The sequence below is a fragment of the Argentina anserina genome, chromosome 2 (assembly GCF_933775445.1).
Source record: "Argentina anserina chromosome 2, drPotAnse1.1, whole genome shotgun sequence".
NCBI classification, from domain to species: Eukaryota; Viridiplantae; Streptophyta; class Magnoliopsida; order Rosales; family Rosaceae; genus Argentina; species Argentina anserina.
The window spans coordinates 13,240,558-13,266,711 of NC_065873.1; the positions used below are offsets into that span (position 1 = coordinate 13,240,558).

Consider the following 26,154-nt stretch of genomic DNA (forward strand, 5'->3'; position numbering starts at 1 on the left):
ATTAAGCTAGGGGGTTCGGTCTGTCGGACCAATTCCCCTTTCGCACCATTATGTTTGGCATCAAGACCTTTCAGGAAATGGTGAACTCGCTCAAGCTCCTTCTCACGTTGGTACCAAACAATATCCTCCTGATGTTTGATCATGCAAGGACGTTTCACATCAATCTCAACCCAAATATTTTTTAGTGTGGTGAAATATTGCGCCACTGGTTGCCCATCTTGTTGCATCGCCAAAGCGGTGCACATTAATTCATGAACCTGTATGAAATCAGAGTCATTAGTATATAAGCCTTCAAGTGTCAGCCATATTGCCTGCGCAGTGTCACATGCCTCCACCATATCAATTATCTGTTCATTCATAGCTTTCCACAAGACGAACATCACAAGGCCATCATCGTCGTCCCACTTAGTGTAGGCAATAATATCATCTGTACTAGGAGCCTAGTTACTCCGGTTACATGCCCCATCTTGTGCATGCCTCAAAGATGAGCCGCCATAAGTCGCTTCCATTTACGAAAATTGGTCTCATTGAGTTTAGTTCCCCCAAAGGACCCACTGGCAGAACTCTTGACAGATACTTCAAATTTCGGAACATCAGCTTCGTCTCCAGAACCCATTGAAAAAGAAATTGAAAAAAATCAGGTTTTATACAGCGGAAACACCAAAAAACTGATATCAACCTGTCTTGAGTGCACATGCACTGTCGGTGAACCTACACTGACAATCAAGACTATCAATTCTGGGCCGGGTCGGGTCTGGTTCAGGTCGAATCCAGGTCGGGTCGATTGTGGGCGGGCCGGGCGGGTCAAGCTAGGCCGGACCGGACGGGTCGAAGCTTGGCCGAACCCGGCGGGTCGGATCCAAATTCGGAGCTGGAGGATGCGCGTGTTCGAGGAAGCGGGTCGGGTGCGTTGGAGAGATCCACCCGGACGTGGAGCAGCGATTCCGTGGCGGGCTCGACCTGAGGGAGCAGCGCCGGGCTCCAGAGAGCGGAGCCTGGCGTGCGACGGCTACAAGGTCACGGTGGCGGTGGAAAGCTTGCAGCGGCGGCTGCGGTGGAAAGTGTGCAGCGGCGGAAGGAGATGTCGCCGGAGCTCGTCGAGGTGTTGAGGAGATCGGAGACCGCTTCAATGACGGCGATGAGCTCGGCGGGGTGAGTTGGGCTGATCGGCGGGGCAAGAGGATCTGTGTCTCCGTGTCATTGGATAATACCAAGCTGACGTCGCAGAATACCAGGTTAGCAGCTTGCTGACGTCGCCGATGGGGTATGCTCTGAGTGAGGGTGACAGCAAGCTCGGCTGACGAGCTCGCACTAAAAAACTGCAAGGAAAGAACAAACCCAGAAAAAACAGAGCAGTGCTCTGATATCAACAAGAACAAGATAAGTGTTTCACTTAATCACTTAATGATGCTATACAAGATCAAATGCCCTATATAAGCTAACTAAAGTGCATTTGTCGACAAATGTTTCCTTGATTTCCTCCGTGAATCACGCCCGTGATTCACAGAGTTAATCACGCCTCTCTCTCTCTCTCTCTCTCTCTCTCTCTCAAAGTCCATGCTCATTGCTCGGTGAGAAAACGTAGTCACACACAACAGAGAACCAAAACTTTTGTGGCACCCCCTCTCAAATATCATCCAACCATGAAACTCCTGTCTTACTCCCTCTCAAATGTCCACAGGGATGTAACGAAAGGCAACTAGCAGCATGTGATGAATGCTCGATTACTCGACATCAATATTTAACCCTGAACACATCATTAGTAGTATAAAGCAAGAGGGTATCGTTCACAAACCGGGGATCCAGCCAGGGCTTAGGATCACATCAATTAACACGAATTCATAAAGATATAAAAAGTTGATATAGGTTTCGGATTGAATGATAAAAACAGTAAATAAAACCTAAACTAATATATACATGTGATCAACCAACCAACACATAAACAATCACCAAACAACTCATATAAAAGAAATCGAAACAAGTCCTATGTCCATCTTAAGAATCATGCCGAGATTAGTTCATAAACAACTAAGGTTGGATCATGCAATCTAAGTTCCAAACCAGTAACCTATATGCATAGACACTTAACACATTCAAGTCTTGCCACTCGGCTTCATTGAAATCTAACATGTTCATCTTACCATATAATCCCAAAGCCATGCATATCGAATTCATTAGTATGTCACATACTTAACCCCCAATCATGCAATTTCGAAAATCATATAGAAAAGAATAAGCATGTTCATAGCATAAGTCTTTAATCCAACAACCTAAATATCATGCTACAATCGTATACATAACACATAAGTGTCGAAATTGATCAAGAACAAGGCTCGGCAGAAACCAAAAACAGAAATTCCATAAAACCAAACACAATTTCGAATCCTTTATATAAATTGAATCAAGTAGCTATTTCATAGACAAAATTGAAACAAGATCACACTACACAAATCACATGCTCATCCAAGAACAAGAATAAAACCAAAAACCGAATTGAAACAAAGAGAGAATCATGGTTACACTTTATCAATCAATCGATCCTACAAGGTGTAGCCAAGACTTCTAGGGGAATGAAACCTCTTCTCAATCGTGCTTCAAGGCTATAGATAAAGGTGGAGAATGGTGGAATCGGTTTTAGGATTTCTTGGAAGGATGAAGGATGAATTCGGCAGAGCTAGGCTTGTGTTTGTGTGTGAGGTTGATGATGCCCTGAATGGAGAGGCCCAGCCTCTATATATAGGTGTTTAGGAAGCCTCTTGCCGTCCTATAAGGAAGTAGAATCCAATTGGGAAGCTGAAATCCTCTTTGTTATGGATTTGATTTATGTACTCCAGATCCAACTTGATGTAGGAAACCAAGTCCAATAGGGAGATCACAAATAGGGCTGCACGGCAACATTCTTGGTCCAACTAGGAGTAGCTAGGCCGGCCGGCCTCCTCTTCTCCTTCTTCAACTCGAATATGATTTCCTTGTTCAACTAGGAATGCATCTCGGCAACTCTTCTTCCTTTCCAAATATGATTTGTCTTTCCTGAAAAGAATTCGTCGATTAAGGAATAGGAAAGAATGAAAATAGGAAAGTAGAGTCCTAGTCGAGTAAGGAATCCTAACTCAATAAGGATTTCTAACACTTAGCACAATTTCATCATCAATTCATTCAAAATCCGAAATAGCTCTCCTTAGAACATACATATGACAAATATGAACCTAAAACAACTAAATAAGACGTAACAAAGCTTAAGAATATGACATATATACATTAAGAACATCACACTATGTGCTCCTATCAGCATGCAGTTGCAATCTCATCATGCATGAGTTCAAAACTCTTCTATATCCATTCATCTCCGAAATTAAAATCCAATTACAGGCAGCATAATGCAAGCTTATCTTCAGTTATTCAGCACCCCATGAAGGATGCAAATTTCTATTATTTATAAACTAAGCTGCATGGGCGTTAGAGGCGCCTCAAGTATGCAATAAGGTCAATAGATTGTTTGCAGCACATGAAGCTGCTTTGATTTGCTATTCCTCTAAGCAGAAGAAGGGTTGATGATAGATTGACTTAGAAATTGTCAAAATATGGCCAGTTCTCGGTCAAAACAGCTTATAGGTTCTCCTTTGCCAATTCTTCCAACTTTGTTCCGTTGAGGCTTTAACTACACAAGTTGGGTGTCAATTATGCAAACGTCGAAGATTTCGACTCCTAACAATGTCAAGATCCATATATATCTGGCCGGAGCGTGTCTCTTGGTATCTTGTCTTCAAAGAAGTGCAGCTGATTCTCAGGTTTGTGTTCCTGTGTAATTCTGGGATTGAATCAACTCTAATTCTAAGCAGAGATTGCTCCGAGTGTTGCCTCAATCTCATGTTTTGCTCAAACATGTTATGGGGTGAATGCTCTTCACAGTGACACTCTCTCGGCCGAACTTGTGTTCTCACTTCTCAGGATCAGAGATCATGTGTTTGGTATTCTTTAGTTCTTAATATGGGCCGTCTGTTGGAGCACAACAAAAGGGTATCAGGGTATGGAACCAGAAACTGCTCCCTAGCTACTTGTATTGTTGGTATTTCATCTATGTCTAGGCTTAATATATTCAGGTTTCACAATCGGAAACCTTTAGCTTCTGGCATGCAAGGTATTCATTATGCACAGCGCCGGGCTCCTCCAACTGTTATGTTCAAAATCGTAATCTATGGCGCCTTCAGTCATCAACCTGGGACGCTATGTGGTCCGAGATGATTTGGGTATCATGGTTGCATGTGGTACTTGAGCTACTAGTGGTTTAATCACCCCAGAGCATTCTGAAGTTTTGGGATGTAACTTGGCTATCGATTTTGCTACTGATTGTGGATTTCTACCAACCATTATTGAATTGATGCAATGGAAGTTTCTTTCTGTGCCATTCACCTCTCACTTGGGGAAGATCTATGAGGACATTGGTTGCATGTTGGCAGCTGTCTGGTTGTAAGGTGGTTTATGTGAGTAGGAAGGTGAACATGGCGGCTCGCCTTTTAGCTGCAAAGGCCTTTTCTCTTAGACAGTTTTTCATGTTTCAGCTCCAGATTGTATTCAGGCTGGAAAATTGCAGCTGATGTTTGTACTATTTATGTTTCTTTTTACTAGAAGTAACTCTTGTCGATTTTGAACCCAAAAAAAAAAAACAGAACTAAGCTGCCTGCTGTTCTGAAGTGGTGCCAATGTGCAAAATTCAGTGGAGACCATGGTATCTCCCAGAGGTTCAATAATCCTAGTAATTATGCGGTAGACTAAGTTTAACCAGGTGTGCTTTGGCTCCGGTGGCCTCATCGTTCATAAATGCTTTCTGTTCATCAATCAACTTCAGAGTACCAGAAAAATTCATGTTTCTATATTTTCTAAGTGACGTTGTAGGCGTGGTAATGCGCCAGCAAGCTGTGCTTCTTAGGAAGTATATATGAGTTTGATTCTCGATTTCAAGTCGTTCTTTCTTTGCTAAATTGCAGCAAGTTCCCCTCCAAATACAAAGGTTAATGACATCTCATAGTTTTTGCAGCATCATCGGAGATTGAGCACCTCCTCTTGTCTCATGCATCTCTAAATGACTATGAGCAAGAACGTTTCATGAACCTTTCTCAGGAACCAAAGGCGACTGAATTGACTACACAGGTCCCCTAAGATCGACTTGCCATACCGGTAGTATCAATGTTGACCTTATGCGAGTCTTTTTGTAACTTCGATGAGCACATCACCTGCCGTCCTGCCCCCCTCAACTAAAGTCAAAAGTTTGATGATTTACGAGGAAGAGAGAAAAAGGGTAGGCAAGCGAGCGGCTTAGGGTCTACCATGATTGCTAGGATTTTCGGCAGTGCAGTTGTAAACGTTTATTATGCTAGAAAATGTCTGTTTTCATTACGAGAAATTCCCAATTCTATTACACACGAGACAAGATTCAATCCAATCTTAGTACAATCTAATCAAATCCTATAGCAGAAACACCATTTATGAATCCAATTCTAATACAATCTAATCTAGTCCATTCATATTATCTGCTTCAGTCATCTACACCAAATGCAGCCATCAGGTCATCAGGTCCTTCACTTGGAAATAACGTTCACATAATGCGTTCACAGTTATGTGATAATGAATTGCATAGTATTATTAATTTGCAAGCATGACTACAAAGAACATGATTTCTTTTTCAAGGACAAATGCTCAAAATCTTTTGATTTAGTATTCTGTTTCCAGCACACCATCAATTAGCCCAAACTCCATAGCCTGCCACCGATAGCAGCAATGTCAGTGATAGAAGGTAGCTCTCTTAGTAGTTTAAGGCGACCAATGCACTCAAAGTAAAATGGTCACAAGCACTTTATGTCTTTTCAGATGATGTACTTGACCTAGCATTAATGCTACATTTTTTAATGTTCTTAACTTGTTACTTCCCTCCTGTGCTATTTTCATTTTACCCCCTTATCTTCCCTCCCAAATCAATGAATTTTACTTCATCTCAATGTGTACTAAACCACTGTGTCATTACCACCAATCAACCAAAAAGACCAACAAGATGAGTTCAGCAACATTACCTCAGAAACAGATAAAAAGCGATCCCTCTCAGTGTATTGCTGCACTGTCTCTAGAGATTGGCCGGTAAATGCAACATACATTTTGTCGACTTTCTGCATAAAATTAATGGGGGACAGAAAACCAAAGAAAAGGTTAATATGGAGCATCAAATAAGCACTGAAAATTAAGATATTCATGAAGCAGGTAATGGAAAGTAAGTTATATATCAATTGCCTGGGAATTTGAACGGCCTGAACAATTTCATCCATAATGCATACAATAAAGAACATCATTGTCCAGCCAAATCTTTCTTGGGTTCTTGAATTCTAGAGAGACCCACTTCAATTCCCACCACAGAATCACAGATAAGGTTTTTTTTTGCGTCGTTCTCTGCTTTGAAGCAGAAGGAAAGTTGCGAGGTGGAAACTGAGTGTTAAGGCTTAGGGCTTAGGTTTTAAAAAAAAAAAAGAAAAAAAAATTCAAAAAGCTGATGTGGCATGTCGAAAATAGTAGGTGGCGTGTCGGTCAACGTGTCGGGCCGTGTCGGCATGTTGGGCAGTGTCGGACACTCCAACACTTCAAAGGCTGAAGTGTCGGTGCTACATAGGGCATATGTTTCCAGAACTACTAGAGAATAATCATCAGCTTTCAAGCATGTATATTTTTGAGTGAGTTTTTGGACCCTAAAAGTATTAAGAATAAAACCTCAGAATGCGAGAATAGGCACCCATCAATGACAGGTTGACACTTTTTATGCTCTTTTCTTTTATTGCAGGTCAGGTAAGGGGTGTCTGGGCAATAACATTACACTATGCTTCTTAGAAACAATGATCATGGCATCATCCTCTACGGCTCAAATATGACACAAAAATAGTTCAGCATTCTTTTTATTTTTCATAAAAAAGAAAAAAAATGATTCCAAAAAGAAAAATGGGGACTAGTCAAAGACAAAACCCAGTTATTAATGTCATCAAACAAAGCCATAAACCATGACACGGAGAGTATACCTAGTTACCTACAGTCCAGATGCAGACAAAGTTGAACCTAAATTTCAGTTTTCTGGATAACCCAGTGAGTCAGCATTCGTCATATGAATACTCACAAAACACTTTTTCTGCTCAATTTGTACACCCAATTCAGTTTGTTTCCAGTTAATGAGGCTGCATTGTGTATAATTACTTCCACAACTGCATTGTACATCCCAGACGCATACAAAGTTGTAGCTAAATTTCAGTTTTCAGGATTACCCAGTGAGACAGCATTTGCGTATGACTTGCTCATAAACATATCATTTTCTCCTCAGTTAACAAATGTACAGATAGGATTATTTCAACTCGCTTCAATTTGTTCAAAACAATTAGGCTGCAATGTGTATAATCACTTCCTAAATTGCATTATACATCCAAAATAACCCTAAAAAAAAGCATGAGCCTCTTAAGTTATAAGCTAACACTCGCAACATATCAATCTAATTACCACCAATTTGTCTTCATAATGGAAAAACTTTCTAATAAAGAACAATTGAGGGTGCTGAATAAAATTCAGTGTGCTATTGAGTAATAACAATATATATGGTATATAGATATTTATATAATATGTACGCAGGCATGAATCTATACATTGTATCTGTGAGGCTTCCAAAAAAATAGTTTAAAGGTATGGAGAAGAGACTAACATGGCGAGTTTGAACTGCTTCATTAACTTGGCGCCTCACATCTTCTACGTGACCCTACATACAAAAAATGCATGACCAGTCAATATACAAAACATTTATAACTCTGTTGGCAGGTATTTTAGTTAGCACAGCAACTAGTGCAGAATAATCTTTGAAGTTCAAAAGAGAAGATTGTCTGAGACATTTTGATATCTTGAATTAGACATGCCAATCTGAAGTACATAGGGCTACAAATAAGAAACAACGATGAGGCTCTTTTTTAAGAAAGCACACACACCCAGTGCTTCTCAGAAACCACCAGATGGTGCTTCTATAATATACAAAGCACTTGTAAAAATCAGAAAGAGGTCTTGCCAATTCCAACAGCTTCTCAAATGAGTTTTTTCATTACTAATGAAAAATCAGTAATTTGATTAAACCTTGGAAAAATGCAGCTACGCAAAGTGCAGTAACATGTATATATTAAAAACAAAAGACAGCTCTGGCTTATGTTAGCAAGTATGTTATCATGCCTGCATATGTCTCATCTGTGAGAATGAATAGGTGTTTAATGCTTGTATAACCATGGGTAAAGAGCCTACCCTGTGCACTTGACAAAATGCATACTGTGTGGAAAGCAAATAGCAATGGATAAGTGATTCCATCTACAGAATGAAGTAAAATAATTCTATTCTAGAGGGGCAGTTACATTTATCCAAAACCACAACTGATATTGGTCTACGAGAGACAGGTCCAAGTGTCACACAACAATACTAGTCATATATCCAATTAAAACCATTTAGTTCAAGCAAGCATCTATCAAATAACATGAAGGATTCAGATTGGAAGTTTTGCTCATCCGGACATATTTGTAACATCCATCCTTTTTATGAAATTAGAAAAGTATGATGATCAGCTCACATCTTCCATTACTTTTATATGCATCTTCATACACTAAAAAGTAAATTCATACCCCACATCCACTTTGAGGTTGATGTATCATAATTCGTGCATTTGGCATTGCATAGCGCATTCCTTTTTCTCCTCCAGCAAGAAGAAGTGCTCCTTGGCTTGCAGCGACTCCAAAACATACTGTCCCAACCTTAGGTTTGATCTGGAAAAGAGAAAAAAAAATCTATCAATGCTAAAAGAACATAAACTATCAACACAGGTTTATATCTGATGCACCAGGCAAAAATCTGTAGATAGATAAATTATAATATGGTGCACTCAGATTGTGGTATAATTTTGGCATGCCATAGATTCAAATATGTTGATATGAATCACAAAAAACTACTATCATATTCTAAGTTGATTTGCTAATCTGATTCAAATATGTCACAAAATTATTCATCTAAGATAGCACCTGAAATATATTCAGTTGCTCTACATAATCTCAAAACTATCTGAATATCTTGGAATTTGGGAACTGTTTCAGGTTATACTTCACATATTTCAAATAGATTCTCAAATGAGAACATTAACATACTATGTTGATCTGGAAATCATGTCATCTCCGAAAAAGAATACAAGTACTTGATAAAAAATATGACAAACACAAAAGAAACAGGGAAGAAAAAAAAGGCAAATCCCGAGAGGAAAACATAAAGTATTAGTGAAGGCCAAGAGCACGAAACATAAGCAGATTTAGAACATTGAACATAAACATATAAATAAAAACTGTATGATGTTTACCCACGACATGCAGTCATAAATTGCCAACACCGAGTATGTACTCCCACCAGGGCAGTTCAAGTAAACCTGAAATGGTACAAGACAAAGTCACAATCTCAAAATAACATATTTAATTTAAAAGACTGGAATCTAGAAACATTAGCTATGATGAATATATTCCATGATTGGGGGACCATAAGGGCGCCATAAAAGTATGAATATACCAAAATATCTGCTTCGTCGTCGATAGTAGCCAGAGTCACAAGCTGGGATATGACTCGTTGAGCAACCATGGAGTTGACAGGCTGCCCAATGAAGATTATACGATTTCTAAATAGCACGGAAGAGAGGTCTAACGGTCCTCCCGGGGTCATAACCGCCGGCAGTATCGGCGGATTCCCCTTCTTGGCTTCTATCGCACCGTAACTAAACATATTCCAAACCATTTCAAACTTCATAATCACTTCAAACAGCTCAACACAATCGTAAATACTGTAATCAAGCCTCAATCTATGATAATCTTAAAATCAACAAGAGCAAACACACCTTGTGCTTGTATCACCAAAAAACTTGCCATCAAGCTTTAGAGATGAACCGCTAGATAAACCTGGACAAAGCATCAACACGTATCTCAATCAATCAATCAATCTGCAAAAGCTTCAACAATCAAAAACCCAAGGATTTCACACTCGAATCTGTAAAATTGTTTCAGTGATTAGTGAAGGGATTACCGGCAGCGTCGCCGTAAGGAGTCCGCAAGGTTGCGAAGACTCTAGACCTCGTCGATTTTCTACGAATCGTAAGCATGAAATTCATCAGATAGAATGATTGTTGATGTATGGATATAGGAAAATTACAAGGCACTGTTTGTGTTACCTGACGGAAACGGAAGGGAGCGAAGCGGAGGAGAAGCTCAGAGGCGCCGAGAAAGCTGAAGCTACCATTTCTTAACACTGAGAGAGAGAGATGATAGAGTGAGTCTGAGAGAGAGGTCCGAGTTAAGCCTTTTAAGGTATCAGCTCCGCCGTCCGGACCTGGCCATCTCTACTACTATAAAACCGGCACCCAATACCACCAAATTACAAACGGACGAAAATGCCCTTTTATCATTAATTTGTCACAAATAAACATAAGGACTGTAATCTCTACTACTATAAAGTCAGCACTCAAGTACCACCAAATTACGAATGGACGGAAATGTCTTTTTATCATTAGTTTGTCACAAATAAACATAAGGACTGTAATGTAAAAAAATAAAATAAATAAAACTAAGTGATAAATGTAGAAAAGAAACTTGGGTAGTGGGTAGTGGGAAGTTATGATCAAAATAACTTCCGTGAAAATATTCACGGGTAAATGGCTAGTTCAATTTAATTACCGCACATCATACAAAGTGAAAGTTACAAACTGGAGTTTAGAGAGATTGATATCCTTAAATTAGATGGTACTTTTATATGAGAATCATCTTTTAGCTATTCTTACTATATCTCGTCGTAATTAGTATATCCTAATTAGTTAAAGAATAATATTATATTCCTGAATCATCGAGATTTTTAATGTAATATCTATATATAAGGCTTCACATCTATTAATAAACTAATGTTTCACGTTATCAAGTACGTATCTCTAGCCCTAAAATCTTAGGCCTAGAACCCGAAAAAAAAGCCCTAAACCTAGATTTTTTTTTCCGACTGGCCGCACCTTCTCCTAGCGCCGCCAGCCACCCCCAACCCAAGTTCCCCCCCCCCCCTCTAGCCACTGCTCCTTGGTGGTCCGAGCCCCCTCTGCCGTGACACCAAAATTTTGGGGATCAAGCTTCAAGGTTGCCAAGCAAAGGAAACGAAGAGAAGAAGAAGAAGAAGAAAATTCAAGACTTGTTTTTGCAAAATCAAGATAAATTTATAAATTAAAGTTCATGCTTTCAATGAAATTTACTTTGATGAGATTTTTGTTTTGCATCGGGGATTTTCAAACTCCATTTTCTTGTCAACCCGATTTTTCTGCTTCTCGGGTAGATATCGGGGGAACTCGCCACTCCACTGATATCGAGTTTTAGGAGCAGTTGGAATTGCCGATGTTACCATATGTAGTCATTCTGTGTAGCTACATATGAAAAAATAATAATAAAAGAATATTTTGATCATGGCAGTTATAGCCACAAATTCGCATCGATTTGACCCGTACAATTGTTCTGAAAATAGTTTTATCAATCAAACTTGTTTCGTTAACTCGAAACTAACATCTTCGATATTTTTTCTTGTAGATACCTAAAAATACACTAACAAAGTTCGATATCCTAAATTATCATGGTACTGAGTATCATCGATGAGTGTCCGATGTGGAAATCACGTTCGTTGGGAAGACGTTTATTGTTGCCATTAACCCTCCAAACAATAAGACGGAGGAAGCGTCTGATGAGGTGAAAGCCTAGACCCTGATATTTCTCAGGCACCGTATGGACAAGGTGCTCAACAAACAGTGCCTAAGGTACACATATCCACATGTTCCTTGGGAAGCTCTAAAGGAACGGTTTGATAATGTGCATGATGCACGGTTTCCAACTCTTTTGGCCGAATGATGATCTGTTTGTGATTACCAACAGGCAATGTTAAATCTCTAGGAAGACTTAAATGTGTGGTAAAGAGAAAACTAATGATGATATGATCAAGAAAGACCCTAGAGACTTTCTTAAAATCTGCGAGTGAAATAGCTCACCAATATCTCCTTGATTATGACGCCAAAAGAATTAAGAGCTTTGCAGATTTAATGAACCTTCTCAAGAAAAAGGAACATCACCATGAGATCATTTTCAACAACAACAATCTAAGACCTACAGGGACGAAAAGAGTTCCAGAAGCTAATCATGCAAGTAAGGGAAAAAGTCGAAAAGAGAAATCAAGGGATTTATCTACACCATACCAGAACGGAGGAAACAAAGGGCCTCGTCGAAACATGACTTGGACTAGGGACGGCACTGTCGTCGGCCCCTCTAACCCTCAAGGCCTTGGTGCCTCCCGACCTGATAACTCGGCAACGGTTTAGAATTCGAACAATGTTAATCTACGTTCAATTTGGCATATTAATAAAATGTCACTTTTGGTTATTTGTTACATGAATGTGTACAAGAGTTATTTTGTTTTCCTTAATGCATGAATGGTTTGGAATATATAAATGAAAGATTTCATAGAATTAAATTCCACCTATTTAAAATAATGGTGATGTTTGAGAATTTATAGTTCGAATTGAACTAACACATGAAAGCTTAGGGGGAGTGGCAAAACTATAACAGGTTTGCGTTGCACGGCCTTGACATCGGTTGAGAAGTTTCGTATGCGACTTGGTTTACCCCCTCAAAGACGTTAATGAAAAGAATAGAGGATTTTTTTTTCGGCCGCCGGACCGCCACAAATCTTGCCAGACCACCGCAGTCCCATTGCCAGCCCTGCAAAACTCCTTGCCCGCGGGCCTGTAGCCCCTTGCCTCAGCCCTACTTTGCTCTGCCTTTGTCTCGGCTATGCAGCCCCCCTACAGCAGCCTTGCAAGCTGCCCTACAGCCCTGCAGGCTCCCCATTACAGCCTTGCAAATGCCTGCACGGCCCTTGTCTTGTTGCCCCACCTCGGCACCCCTGCAACTACACTGCCTTGGCCTTGCCTCTACCCTGCAGGCCTCCCTGCGGCCCTGCAGCTTCTCTGCCCCGCAACCATGCAGGCCTACACATGGCCATGTAGACCCCTGCACCCCTGCAGCCTGCGCTGCGGAGCCCCCTGTAGGGCTCCGCTACAGCCCCTGCACGGCCCTACATGTAATCCTTCATTGTCTTTTTCCGATCATAGGTTTTGATCAAATAACATATTGCTTACTCTTTAGTGCCTAATCATGCTTCTCACGTGATTTTTTTTAAATATCTATGATGTTGTTATGCACGCTTAAGGGATCACAACTTGTTTTGACCCTTAGTATTCATATTTTTCTCTTTTATTAGAAAATGTTATCCTTGTCTTTTTCAAAGAGTAATTATTTTTTTACAATTTACTTGTCGATGTCAACCGAGATCGAGTGCTTAGCAGATTGTGGAACTACCCACACATTTTTTGTAGGATAAGCAACTTTTTACGAAATTTGTTCCTTACAAATCCTCTGTGACTTGTCTTTTTAGGACTGATCAATTGATCCAAGGGCGTGGTATAGCGCAATTCTTGCTACCTAATGGTACCTCCATAATAGTCAAAGATGCACTTTATACACCAGAGGGGAATCAAACCTTGCTCAGTTTTAAGGATATTTGCACCAACAATTATCACCTGAACACCAAAGTTGTGAATGGAACAGAATATCTTTGTGTTACCTCTGGATTTAAACGTCATCGTCATTCTCTAGAGTGGTTTGCGCGTGTTAGTAGTGGATTGTACTTTACCACACTACGTGCCATTGAATCTAATGTAGTTAGCCAGTCTTTTTGTGATTATGATGCTTACAAGCTATGGCATGATTGTCTGGGTCATCTCGGACGTGATATGATGATTCGTATACTTAAAACTTCATGACAACATAGTTGTCGTGCCTCTTCCACAAGTGTGCTGTGTATATGATTAAGGAAGGGCACGTTTCCTGTTTCGTTTTGTATTCTTCAATGCTAACCCTTTAACTTTCGTGTTACATGAACTATGCATGTCCGTTATATCTAAGAAAACACAAGAGCTCAAAGATCGAATTCAAGCACTTAAAGACTTACAATCCCCTATTTGTGAACGATACCCTCTTGCTTTATACTACTTACGATGCATACATGGTTAATATTGATGTCGAGTAATCGAACCGATCAAATGGCGCCGTTGCCGGGATCCATAAAGATGGATCCCTAACTTTTAATTTCAAATGCACTGTTCATATTGTACATTTGTATATTCTTATCTTGTTTCGTTGTACATATAGTAAATATATCTTAGGTTGTTATTTTGATGCTTGAGTGAATGATTGTCGTAGGTTGTAAATCGAACGGAATAGGTAAAGTCCATTTTGTTAATATTAGCCTTAACCCTTCATGCTAGCTCTCGCATTTGCATGAGGTCGAGGGCGACTGTTATTAACACTTGGAGATTTGTCTAACACACAAGGTTAAGTCCAGTTAAGTAAGGGGCATGCTCTTTTATTACGCTGGTGCATGAGACCAAATATGGATCTCAGAGAACTATTGATTGACATACATCTCGGTGTTAGAGTCGATAGGGAGTTCGGTCTCTGTAGTTCAACAAATGAGTGCCATGTTCACTATCTCTAATTGAGCGACACGGTCTTCTGAAAAAAAGACTTGATCTTGTGTCTAGACATCCATACTTAGGCCACACGTCCACCTCGGTTTACAACTTAGAATCAATCGATCGTTCAATCATTGAAACGGAAAAAACAATCTGTGAATTGTATGAACTTTGTAAACATAAAGAACTAACTGTGTAACATGACAACATAGTTGTCGTGCCTCTTCCATAAGTGTGTCGTGTATATGACTAAGGAAGGGCACATTTCTTGTTTCGTTTTGTATTCTTCAATGCTAACTCTCTAACTTTTGTGTTACAGTAACTATGCATGTCCGCTATATCTAAGAAAACACAAGAGCTCAAAGATCGAATTAAAGCACTTAAAAACTTACAAGATTCTAGATCGAGTGGACTCTTGGATTCAAAACTTCTCCAAGCAATTCAATTTTGAACTCTTCACCTAGATCATAAGAAGAGGAGGATGCTTTCTTCCCCTTCATCTTCGACTCGGAGACAGACACAATTGCGGACCATAATCTAGTTCTTGCCGGTGCTCCAATGGCACTCAAGAATGCTTTCATCCCCACTACCCCTGAATCACCTTCATGCATTGCTTTCACTCCACCTGATGAAGCCAACTTCTCCGTTCTGGTTCAACTACTTGGACAACTGCTTAAGTACATTGGTTCCTCCGATTATGCAGTTAGAGCCGTGCTAGGGCAGCTGAAGGATAAGCAGCCCTACACCATCTATTATGCCTCATGAACGCTCAACAATGCTCAACCAAACTACACCACAACCGAAAAGAACTTCTTGCCATGATATTTGCTTTAGATAAGTTTCGCTCTTACTTACTTCAATCCAAAGTTATTGTTTACACTAACCATGCAACTTTGAGTACTTGATGACGAAAAATGATGTCAAACCGAGATTGATTCAATGGCTTCTCTTACTCCAAGAGTTTGATCTCGAGATAAAGGACAAGAAGGGAAGTGACAACGTTGTGGCGGACCATTTGAGCCATTTAGTGAGAGCCGCCGAGCCCTTGGCCATTCAAGAGAGTTTTTCAGATGAGCAGCTCTTTCGAGTTGAGGTAAGTGAGCCATGATATGCAGCTATTATGAACTATCTTGTTTCTAAACAATTTCCAGATACTTTATCGCATGCTCAAAAGATTAGACTCAAGGCTTTAACTAAGTATTACGTTTCAGATAAACCATACTTGTCGAAACATTGTGTTGATCAAATCATTAGGAGGTGTGTCCCTGAATCTGAACATCATTCTATATTTTCTTTTTTCTATTCTGAGTCTTGTGGAGGACATTTTAGTTCACGTAGGACTGCTCCTAAAGTGTTAGAATGTGGTTTCTTTTGGCCTACGATTTTTTAAGATGCATATCATTTTTGCATGACTTGTGATAGATGCCAACGCATGGGAAATTTAGGATCTAGAGATCAAATGCCTATGACACCGATTATATATGTTGAATTATTTGATTGTTAGGGCATTTATTTTATGGGACCTTTTCCTAACTCCAATGGCACTCAAGAATGCATTCATCCCCACCACACCTGAATCACCTTCATGCATTGCTTTCACTCCACCTGATGAAGCCAACTTCTCCATTCCAGTTCAATTGCTTAGGCAGCTGCCTAAGTACTCTAGTTCCTCAATGGAAGACCCTTATGTTCACCTTAGGGAGTTCTTGGACATTTGCAAGCTACAATCAATTCATCATCTTTCTCAAGAAGACTTAAGGTTGATTTTGTTTCCATTTACCCTTAAGGACGATGCTAAGCGTTGGTTGTACTCTTTGCCTGCTGGAATCATCACCTCATGGGACGAAATGACAAGGAGGTTCTTGAAGCAATTCTTCCCTGCTCAACTCACGAAAAGACTTAGGAAGGAGATTTAGAACTTCACTCAAAAGGATGGTGATTCACTATATGAGGCATGGGAGGAATTTCAATAACTACAAAGGAAGTGCCCTCACCATGGTATTTCGTTGGATGACTTGGTGCAATTCTTCTATGAAGGACTCGACACCATCAATAAGAGCATGGTGGATTCGGCATGTGGCTGCACATTCATGAACAAGACCGGTCAAGAAGCTTACACCTTGATTGATGACTTGGCCGACAACAATCACCAATTTAGTTCCAAGGAAAAGAGAGGAAGCAAGAGCCGTGGGGTGTATGATGTTGATGCAAGAAATCAGATGGCTACTTTAGAAAGGAAGCTTGACGTTCTAGTCAAGGCATTCAATGGTTCGAGCATCAACACTCAACCATGTGGTATTTGTTCTTTCAAAGATCACACAACGGAGAATTGTCCAAATGGTGCAATGACTGAAGAAGAGTTGAACTTCATGGGGCAACAAAGGCCTAGGTATGACCCTTACTCGAACACATACAATCCTGGACTTAGAGATCATCCCAACTTTCGTTGGAGCAACAATGCTCAACCGGCTAATGCTCAAGGTCAAGGACCTCGTCCTTCAGGTTTGTTTGTGAGGCCTCAGGTACCTCAAGGTTCTGTTCCCTTTAACTCTAATGTTCATGGTTCGAATAATGCATCTGCACCTGACTATGATGAACTTTTGAAGTCCCTTGCTCAAGGGCAACAAAATTTAAACTCTGCTACTCAAGCTTTAGTTACAGGTCAACAAGCTCATTCTAAGGACATAACCAAGCTTAAGAAGCAGATGGGATAAGTGATCGACTTCATGGGGAAGATCCATGAAGGAGGAAAGTTGCCGAGCCAAACCATCCGAACGTGCAAGTCATGATGACAAGAAGTGGGAAGATCTTGGATGCTCCATTGCAGCAAAACAAGAATGTCGTGCCTTCTAAAGGACAAGAGGCCGAGAGTTTCAATGTCAAGGACTTAGAGAAGGATCCTGCCTCCTATAAGGCTAATGATGCCATGCCTCTAGACCAAGAAGATCATGCCATGCATTACAAAGGTAAGGATCCTAACTCTAGTGGTTTAGTTTCAACTAATGATCTTCCTCGTGTTCCCTTCCCTAGTAGATTTGCAAAGCAAAAGAAGGATGACTCTGATCAAGCCATGCTCGACATCTTCAAGAAGGGGGAAGTGAACATGCCTCTTATTGAATGCATACCACAGAATCCTAGGTATGTTAAGTTTTTGAAAGAATTGTGCACCAATAAGAGGATGACTCGAGAGAAGGAGGTTGTCATAATGAGTGAGACGGTTTCTGCCGTGCTACAAAGGAAGCTACCACCAAAGCTTAAGGATCCATGGAGTTTTTCTATCCCTTGTACAATCGGAAACATGACATTTGAAAAGATAATGCTAGACTTAGGCGCATCAATCAATGTAATGCCGTATTATATATATGAGGACCTAGGTCTAGGTGATTTGAAACGTGATAATGTTGTGATTCGATTGGCTGATTGTTCCAACAAAGTCCCTTTGGGCTATGTTGAAGATGTTCTTGTGCAGGTTTCGAGCTGAATTTTCCCTGCAGACTTCTATGTCATTGACATGGAACCAACTGAGGCAGATGACAAGGAGGTCCCTATCTTGTTGGGCTGTCCCTTCATGAGGACTGCACGAACAAAAATTGATGTGTTTAGTGGATCACTCACCTTTGAGTTCGATGGTGAAGTGATTAGCTTCAACATCTTTGAAGCCATGAGGTATCCTCTTTTGGAATTAAGTGATTGTTTTTCAGTTGACATTCTTAATTCCCTTGCAGATAACTATCTAGATACCTTAGCACATGACGAGTTGGCACTCACCATTGCTCAAGGGGCCGGATTTACAAGTGATGGTTCTAACATTTCGGAGTTAGAAGCTAATGATGCCGTGCCATCATTCATTCTAGAGAACGTTACCTCTCTTGAGGTTGCACGTGAGGTAAGCTATGTCTCTCCTAGTCCAATTCTCTTAACTACTAACAAGAATCTTCATTCTGTGGTGCAAGCTCCAAAGCTTGATCTTAAGGTTCTTCCGGACCACTTGAAGTATGCGTTTTTGGGAGATGAGGATACATTGCCAGTGATCATTTCATTTGAACTCAACAAGGAACAAGAGGAGAGATTGATTGAAGTGTTGAAGAGACACAAGACGGCAATAGGATGGACCCTAGCCGACATCAAAGGAATTAGCCCTACCATGTGTGTACACTGAATTTTTCTTGAATATAGTGCCAAACCAACCAAGGAATGTCAGAGACGTCTTCACCCACCAATGATGCAAGTTGTCAAGGACGAGATCACTAAGTTGCATGATTGTAGCGTAATCTACCCTATCTCGGATAGTAGGTGGATCTCTCCCATTCAAGTTGTGCCAAAGAAGTCGGGAATCACGGTAGTGAAGAACAAAGATAACGAGTTGGTGCCTCAAAGGACAGTGACCGGTCACCGTGTGTGTATTGACTATAGGAAGCTCAATGCTACAACAAGGAAGGACCATATGTTGTTGCCATTCATTGATCAAATGCTTGAGAGGTTAGCTGGTCATTCTTTCTATTGTTTCCTTGATGGATATAGTGGATACAATCAAATTAGTGTTGCGGAGGAAGATCAAGAGAAGACTACGTTCACATGCCCTTTTGGTACGTTTGCTTATCGTCGCATGCCTTTTGGTTTATGCAACGCTCCAAGTACATTTCAACGTTGTATGTATCACATTTTCTCTGAGTATATTGGTTCTAAAATTGAAGTTTTCATGGATGATTTTTCTGTTTATGGTGAAAATTTCGAAACATGTCTAGAGAATGTTGAACTTGTGCTTAAACGTTGTGAAGAAACTAACTTGGTTTTGAATTGGGAAAAATGTCATTTCATGGTTACACAAGGCATTGTCTTAGGCCATATTGTTTCATCTAGAGGAATTGAGGTTGATAAGTCTAAAATAGATCTTGTGCGTCACTTACCTCTCCCCACAAGTGTGAGGGATGTTTGATCGTTTCTTGGACATGCAGGTTTCTATCGTAGGTTTATCAAGGACTTTTCCAAGATAGCGAGACCAATGAGTTCATTGCTTCAAAAGGATGTTCCATTTCACTTTGATGATGATTGCAAGCATGCATTTGAGACCTTGAAGGAGCGCTTAACTTCGGCATCTATCATGGCACCGCCGGATTGGTCCTTGCCATTTGAGTTGATGTGTGATGCCTCCGACTACGCAGTTGGAGCTGTGCTAGGGCAGAGGAAGGATAAGCAGCCCTACGCCATCTATTATGCCTCACGAACGCTAAATGATGCTCAATAGAACTACACCACAACTGAAAAAGAACTTCTTGCCGTGATCTTTGCTCTAGATAAGTTTCGTTCTTACTTACTTCAATCCAAAGTTATTGTTTACACTGACCATGCAGCTTTGAAGTACTTAATGACAAAGAAGGATGCCAAACCGAGATTGATTCGATGTATTCTCTTACTCCAAGAGTTCGATCTCGAGATCAAGGACAAGAAGGGAAGTGACAATGTTGTGGCGGATCACTTGAGTCGTTTGGTGAGAGATGCCGAGCCCTTGGCCATCCAAGAGAGCTTTCCGGATGAGCAACTCCTTCGAGTTGAGATAAGTGAGCCATGGTATGTAGATATTGTGAATTATCTTGTTTCTAAGCAATTTCCGGATACTTTATCGCATGCTCGAAAGAATAGACTCAAAGCATTAGCTAAGTATTATGTTTGGGATGAACCATACTTATGGAAACATTGTGTTGATCAAATCATTAGACGGTGTGTCCCGGAATCTGAACATCATCCTATACTTACTTTTTGCCATTCTGAATCTTGTGGAGGACATTTTGGTTCACGTAGGACTGCTCTTAAGGTGTTAGAATGTGGTTTCTTTTGGCCTACGATTTTCAAAGATGCATATCATTTTTGCATGACTTGTGATAGATGCCAACGCATGGGAAATTTAGGATCTAGGGATCAAATGCCTATGACACCGATTATATATGTTGAAATATTTGATTGTTGGGGTATTGATTTCATGGGACCTTTTCCTAGCTCTAATGGTTTCTTATACATACTCATTTGTGTTGACTATGTTTCGAAATAGGTGGAAGCCAAAGCCACTCGTACTAATGATTCTCGAGTTGTGGCAGATTTCCTTTGTTCTAACATTTTCTCTAGGTTTGGTATGCCGAGAGTTATCATTAGTGATGGAGGATCTCACTTTTGCAACCGGACCATTGAGGCGTTGTTGAAGAAGTATGGAATCAAGCATAAGGTTGCTACGCCTTAACACCCCCAAACAAGTGGACAAGTGGAGCTATCTAGTCGTGAGATCAAGAGAATTTTGGAGAAGTCTGTTGGACCATCACGCAAGGATTGGTCTCAACGATTGAATGATGCTCTTTGGGCCTATAGGACGGCATACAAGACTCCTCTTGGCATGTCAACATTTCGATTAGTCTATGGCAAGGCGTCCCATCTTTCTGTGGAGCTTGAACATCGTGTATGGTGGGTTGTGAAGAATTTTAACATGGACATTGATGAGGCCAGATTGCATAGGAAGTTGCAATTGCATGAGCTTGAAGAGATTAGGAATGAGGCCTATGATTTGGCAATGGTTTACAAGGAGAAGACTAAGACGTTCCATGACCGTATGATTAGGAAGAAACACTTTGTCGTTGGGCAGAAAGTTCTTTTGTTTAATTCTCGACTTAGATTGTTTTTGGGCAAGCTTCGTTCTAGGTGGCTTGAACCGTTTGTTGTTACTCAGATTTTTCCTTCTGGTGCTATCAGGATTACAGGTGTTGTGATTGATAAGGAGTTCACGGTCAATGGACATCGCTTGAAGCCGCACTATGACAATTTCGTGGAACATAATGTGGAGGAGACGTCTCTCCTTGATCCTACGGCCAGCAAGTGATATTTTGGAGATAGTCTAGGCTATAGACTCTAAACTTAAGCCAATGAAGGAGCCATCAACGAGTGTTTGCATTTTCTTATCCCTTATCTCTTTTTAATTTTCATTGCTTATCATATTGTACATTGAGGGCAATGTAAGTTTTAAGTGTGGGGTGTGGTATACATCATTCGTTGAATTATATTGTTTGATGTTTATGTGTTTCGATTTTGTTGTTTTGTTTTTCGATTTTTAGTTATTTTTGGTTTTGTTTTTTTCCGATTTTTAAGTTGTTTTGTTAAGTTGTTTTTGTTTTGAGTCCTAGGTATGCCTTTAACTGTCTAGGATGAGTTGATCTTTGAATTTATGGTTGATAGATTATCATGATATTAAAATGAACTTAATTGTTATTTGATGGTTAATCGATGTGTAGATTTTGTACGAACATGTAGTAGATGAGGATTTTGAAACTTAGGTACAGAATGAGCATGTTCCTTGTTTTAATTCATGTAATCTATGTGAGTTTCGAACCATATATTGTGTCTTTCTTTGGAGAGTTTTATTCTATCATTTCTTGGCTTTATAACCTCATTACATTTATTTTGATCAATTCATATGCCATAGAATTGCAATGAACTAGAGAATGCTAGAACTTACTTTGTGAAACTTTCAAAGCTTTATGTCATAATATACTCTGATTTTGAAAAGCATTGTTGGATCTTTTTAGGATTTCCACCACTTTAAGCCAAAAAGCCGTATCCCTATTTGAGCCCTGCTTGGGACACCTTAGTTTTAAACCCTTTGAGCCTACGTTAAGCCTCTTCTTTCATTACCAACATGTTATATCCTTGCTATAGTTATATCTCTACCTTGTCTTTAAGGCTTGACAAAGCCGATTCTTGGTGTTAATATGAAGTGATGATTTGATTCAAGTGTGGGGTTATGCTATGGTATGTAAGTATCCGTGAAAAGAGTATGAAAAGAAAAATGAAATGAATGATGCCGTGTGGAAACAAGAAGGAAAAAAGTATAGATGCACGGTTTGAAAAAAAATGAAAAAGAATGAATGACAAAGGAAGATCTCGGCATACATGGGAATTGTATATGTGAATTTGGAGTTGTGATGTATTTGTTGAAGACTCAATAATGTTATATTTTAGCCTTTGTTCGTTTTCACAATGTTTAAAGTGAAGAATGGGTCCAACATGATGAAATTTGGCCCTTGTTTTTTGGAGTATGGCGACATAAGGTGGAAGTTTTGCTCTGCTAAGTCTTGAGGATGACCTTTGTGATTCCTTTACCCTGAAAAATGATATCCATGCCGAGCCTAAGCCTTCCTTTTTCTAAAGATCCGCATGATTCTTAAAATGAGTAGCTCTTGATCTGTTGAGTTTGTTTCATGAGTAAGCATATAGTTTAGGTTCATTTGTGCATATGATTGGTATCTTTCATGAGGTTTTCGATTTCACTATGTGTCTATAACTCTTGTGTGTGAAAATCTTTTAAGCATATGCCATGTTCTTGAGAGAAAAGATTCGGAGTGCATATCCTTTGTGAGTTGAATTTGAACTTGTTTTGAACATGTCGAGCTTAATATCACCTTTGTTTCTGCCATGTCTTACTTGTTAAACGAAATCTCATGTTTATTAACCATTGAATTCATCCTCTCTATTTCGATTGAGTGTTATTCTTGATGCTATTCGTTTGAAGATCTCTGAGACAAAATGTTGAAGGCATTATTAGTTGTGTCGTTAGTTTTAGTTGCTTTGATGTTGTTTTGTGTTGTGATTTCCCTTTTTAGTGTTTGCTAAGGGACTAGCAAAGTCTAAGTGTGGGGTTGTTGATAGGAGTACAAAGTGTGACGTTCTTAATGTATATATGCCCTATTCTTATGCGTTGTTACTTCTTATTTAGTTGTTTTAGGTTCATATTTGTCATTTGTGTGTTTTAAGTAGAGCTATGCCGAAATTTAATGATTTGATGATGAAATTGTGCTAAGTGTTAGAAATCCTTATTGAGCTAGGATTCATTACTCGACTAGGACTCTACTTTCCTATTTTCATTCTTTCTTATTCCTTAATCGTCAATTTCTTTTCAGGAAAGACAAATCCTATTTGAACAAGGAGTAGTGATGCCGTGATACATTCCTAGTGAGACAAGGAAATCATATCCGAGTTGAAGAAGGAGAAGAAGAGGCCGGCCTAGCTATTTCTAGTTGGGCAAGGAGAGATGCCGTGCAACCCATATGTGTCTCCCTATTGGATTTGGTTTCCTACATCAAGTTGGATTTGAAGTACATGAATCAAAATCCATAACAAAGAAGAATTCAGCTTCCCAATTGGACTTTATCTCCCATAAGGGACGACAAGAGGGTTTATTTTCTCTGATATATAGAGGCTCGGCCTCCCCATTCATTCATCATCAACCTTGCACGCAAGCACAAACCATAGCTCTACCGAATCAGTCCCTCACCCTTCCAAGAAATCCTAAAACTGATTCCACCATTCTCCACGAACATCCTTAGCCTTCAATCACACTTGTGAAGAGGTTCCATCCCCTTAGAAGTCACGGCTATACCTTGTAGAATCGCTTGATTGATAAAGTGTAACCATGATTCTCTCTATGTTTAAATTCGGTTTTGGTTTTCTTGTTCTTTGATGAGTATGCGATTTGTATAGAGTAATCTTGTTTCGATTTTGTCTATGAAATAGATACTTGATTCAATTTATATAAAGATGCGAATTCTTGTTTTAGTTTTATGAATTTTCTGTTTTGGTTTCTGACGTGTACTATCTATGAACAATTTTGATTCCTAAGTGTTATGATTATGCTTGTAGCATGATATTTAGGTTGGATTAAAGACTTATGCTAAGAACATGTTTACTCTTTTATATGTGAAATTTCGAATTGCATGGTTGTTGGTTAAGTAGGTGACATGCTTAATGAATTCAATGTGCATGGCTTTGGAATTACATGATGAAGATGAACATGTTAGATTTAGATTAGGGCTGCTTTGTATTAATCGAATGTGTTAAGTGTCTATGTAATTAGGTTACTGCTTAGAACCCTAATTGCATGATCCAACCTTAAGTGTTCATAAAGAGGTCTTGACATGATTCTAAAAAGAGACATAGAACTTGTTTTCGATTTCTTTATGTGAATTGTTTTGGTGATGTATTGTGTGTTGGTTGGTTGATCACATGTATATATTAGTTTAGGTTTTATTTTCTGTTTTTATCTTTCAATCCGATCATATATACCAAACTCCTTATTATCTTTATGAATTCGTGTTAAGTGTTGTGATCCTAATCCCTGGCTGGATCCTCAGTTTGTGAACAATACCCTCTTGCTTTATACTACTAATGATGCTTACATGGTTAAATATTGATGTCGAGTAATCGAGCTTCCATCAATCTTTAAAGCAAAAATAACTGCAGCGAGCTCTAGATCATGAGTGTGGTAGTTCTTTTCATGGACCTTTAACTGTTTAGAGCCATACGCAACCACTTCTCCATACTGCATCAACACACAACCTAAGCCTTGGAGTGAAGCATCACTATAAATTACATAGCCGCCCCCACTAGTGGGGATTGTCAACACAAGAGCCATGGTCAAGCTAGTTTTTAGTTTGTTGAAGGCCTCCTCACATGCTTTTGTCCACACAAACTGAACATCCTTCTTGGTCAACTTGGTCAATGACGATGCAATACTAGAAAACCCTTCAATGAACCTCCGGTAGTAACCTGCCAAACCAAGGAAACTACGAATCTCAGTAGGGTTCTTTGGACGACTCCAACTCTTCACTGCCTCCACTTTTGACGTGTCTACTAATACCCCATCCTTTGAGACTACATGACCAAGGAACTTGACTTCTCCCTTCCAGAACTCACACTTCTCAAGTTTGGCGTACAATCTTGCTTCCTTTAGGGTTTGCAACACTGTTCTCAGATGCACCACATGCTCTTCTTGAGACTTGGAGTATATTAGAATGTCATTCACAAACACTACAACAAACGCATCCAAATACGGGCTAAATATTTGGTTCATCAAACTCATAAAGACAGCCGGTGCATTTGTCAGACCAAAGGGCATGACCACAAACTCATAGTGTCCATACCGGGTCATGAAAGCTGTCTTTGATATATCTTCTTCATTCACCCTAAGTTGATGGTAACCAGATCTCAAATCAATCTTAGAGAATACCGTAGCCCCTCTAAGCTGATCGAACAAGTCATCAATCCTAGGCAAGAGATACCTATTCTTGATGGTCACCTTATTCAGTTCCCTGTAGTCCACACATAACTGCAGAGAACCATCTTTCTTTTGCACGAACAGTACCGATGCACCCCAAGGTGAGACGCTAGGTCTAATGAACCCTTGGTCCAATAGTTCATCTATATGCACCTCCAACTCTTTAAGTTTGTTTTGTCCCATTCTGTAAAGCGCCTTTGACATTGGTGTCGTACCGGGTACCACATCAATGCAGAAATCCACAACTCTCCGAGGAGGTAACCCTGGTATCTCTTGGAACACCTCACTATATTCAGATACTACCACAATGTCTGCAATAGTTACCTTCTGATCTACAGATTCCAGATATGCTAAAAACTCCTGCTCTCATGGCATTATCTGACTTGAGGCAACGATAACGAAAAACTGGTTCTCCGGGACTATGGAAGAACACTAC

At 39.8% G+C, this 26,154-nt stretch overlaps 2 protein-coding genes and 1 non-coding gene across 3 annotated transcripts in view; all 3 read right to left on the reverse strand.

Moving 5' to 3' along the window:
• LOC126785208 (succinate dehydrogenase subunit 3-1, mitochondrial-like) overlaps window positions 1-26,154 on the reverse strand; it is an 87,704-nt gene that overhangs the window by 32,547 nt on the left and 29,003 nt on the right. The window lies entirely within an intron of this gene.
• On the reverse strand, window positions 5,382-10,386 carry LOC126785209 (ATP-dependent Clp protease proteolytic subunit 6, chloroplastic). The gene is made up of 9 exons (XM_050510829.1): window positions 10,250-10,386; window positions 10,105-10,163; window positions 9,920-9,980; window positions 9,598-9,799; window positions 9,395-9,460; window positions 8,673-8,813; window positions 7,721-7,774; window positions 6,066-6,158; window positions 5,382-5,757 (listed from the first exon to the last, which is right to left on the reverse strand). The coding sequence occupies exons 1-9, from the start codon at window positions 10,315-10,317 to the stop codon at window positions 5,710-5,712; spliced, it is 792 nt and encodes a 263-aa protein (XP_050366786.1). The 5' UTR covers window positions 10,318-10,386; the 3' UTR covers window positions 5,382-5,709.
• On the reverse strand, window positions 16,525-16,631 carry LOC126785545 (small nucleolar RNA R71). Its single transcript, XR_007671075.1, has one exon. It is a non-coding gene; the product is annotated as a small nucleolar RNA R71 (small nucleolar RNA).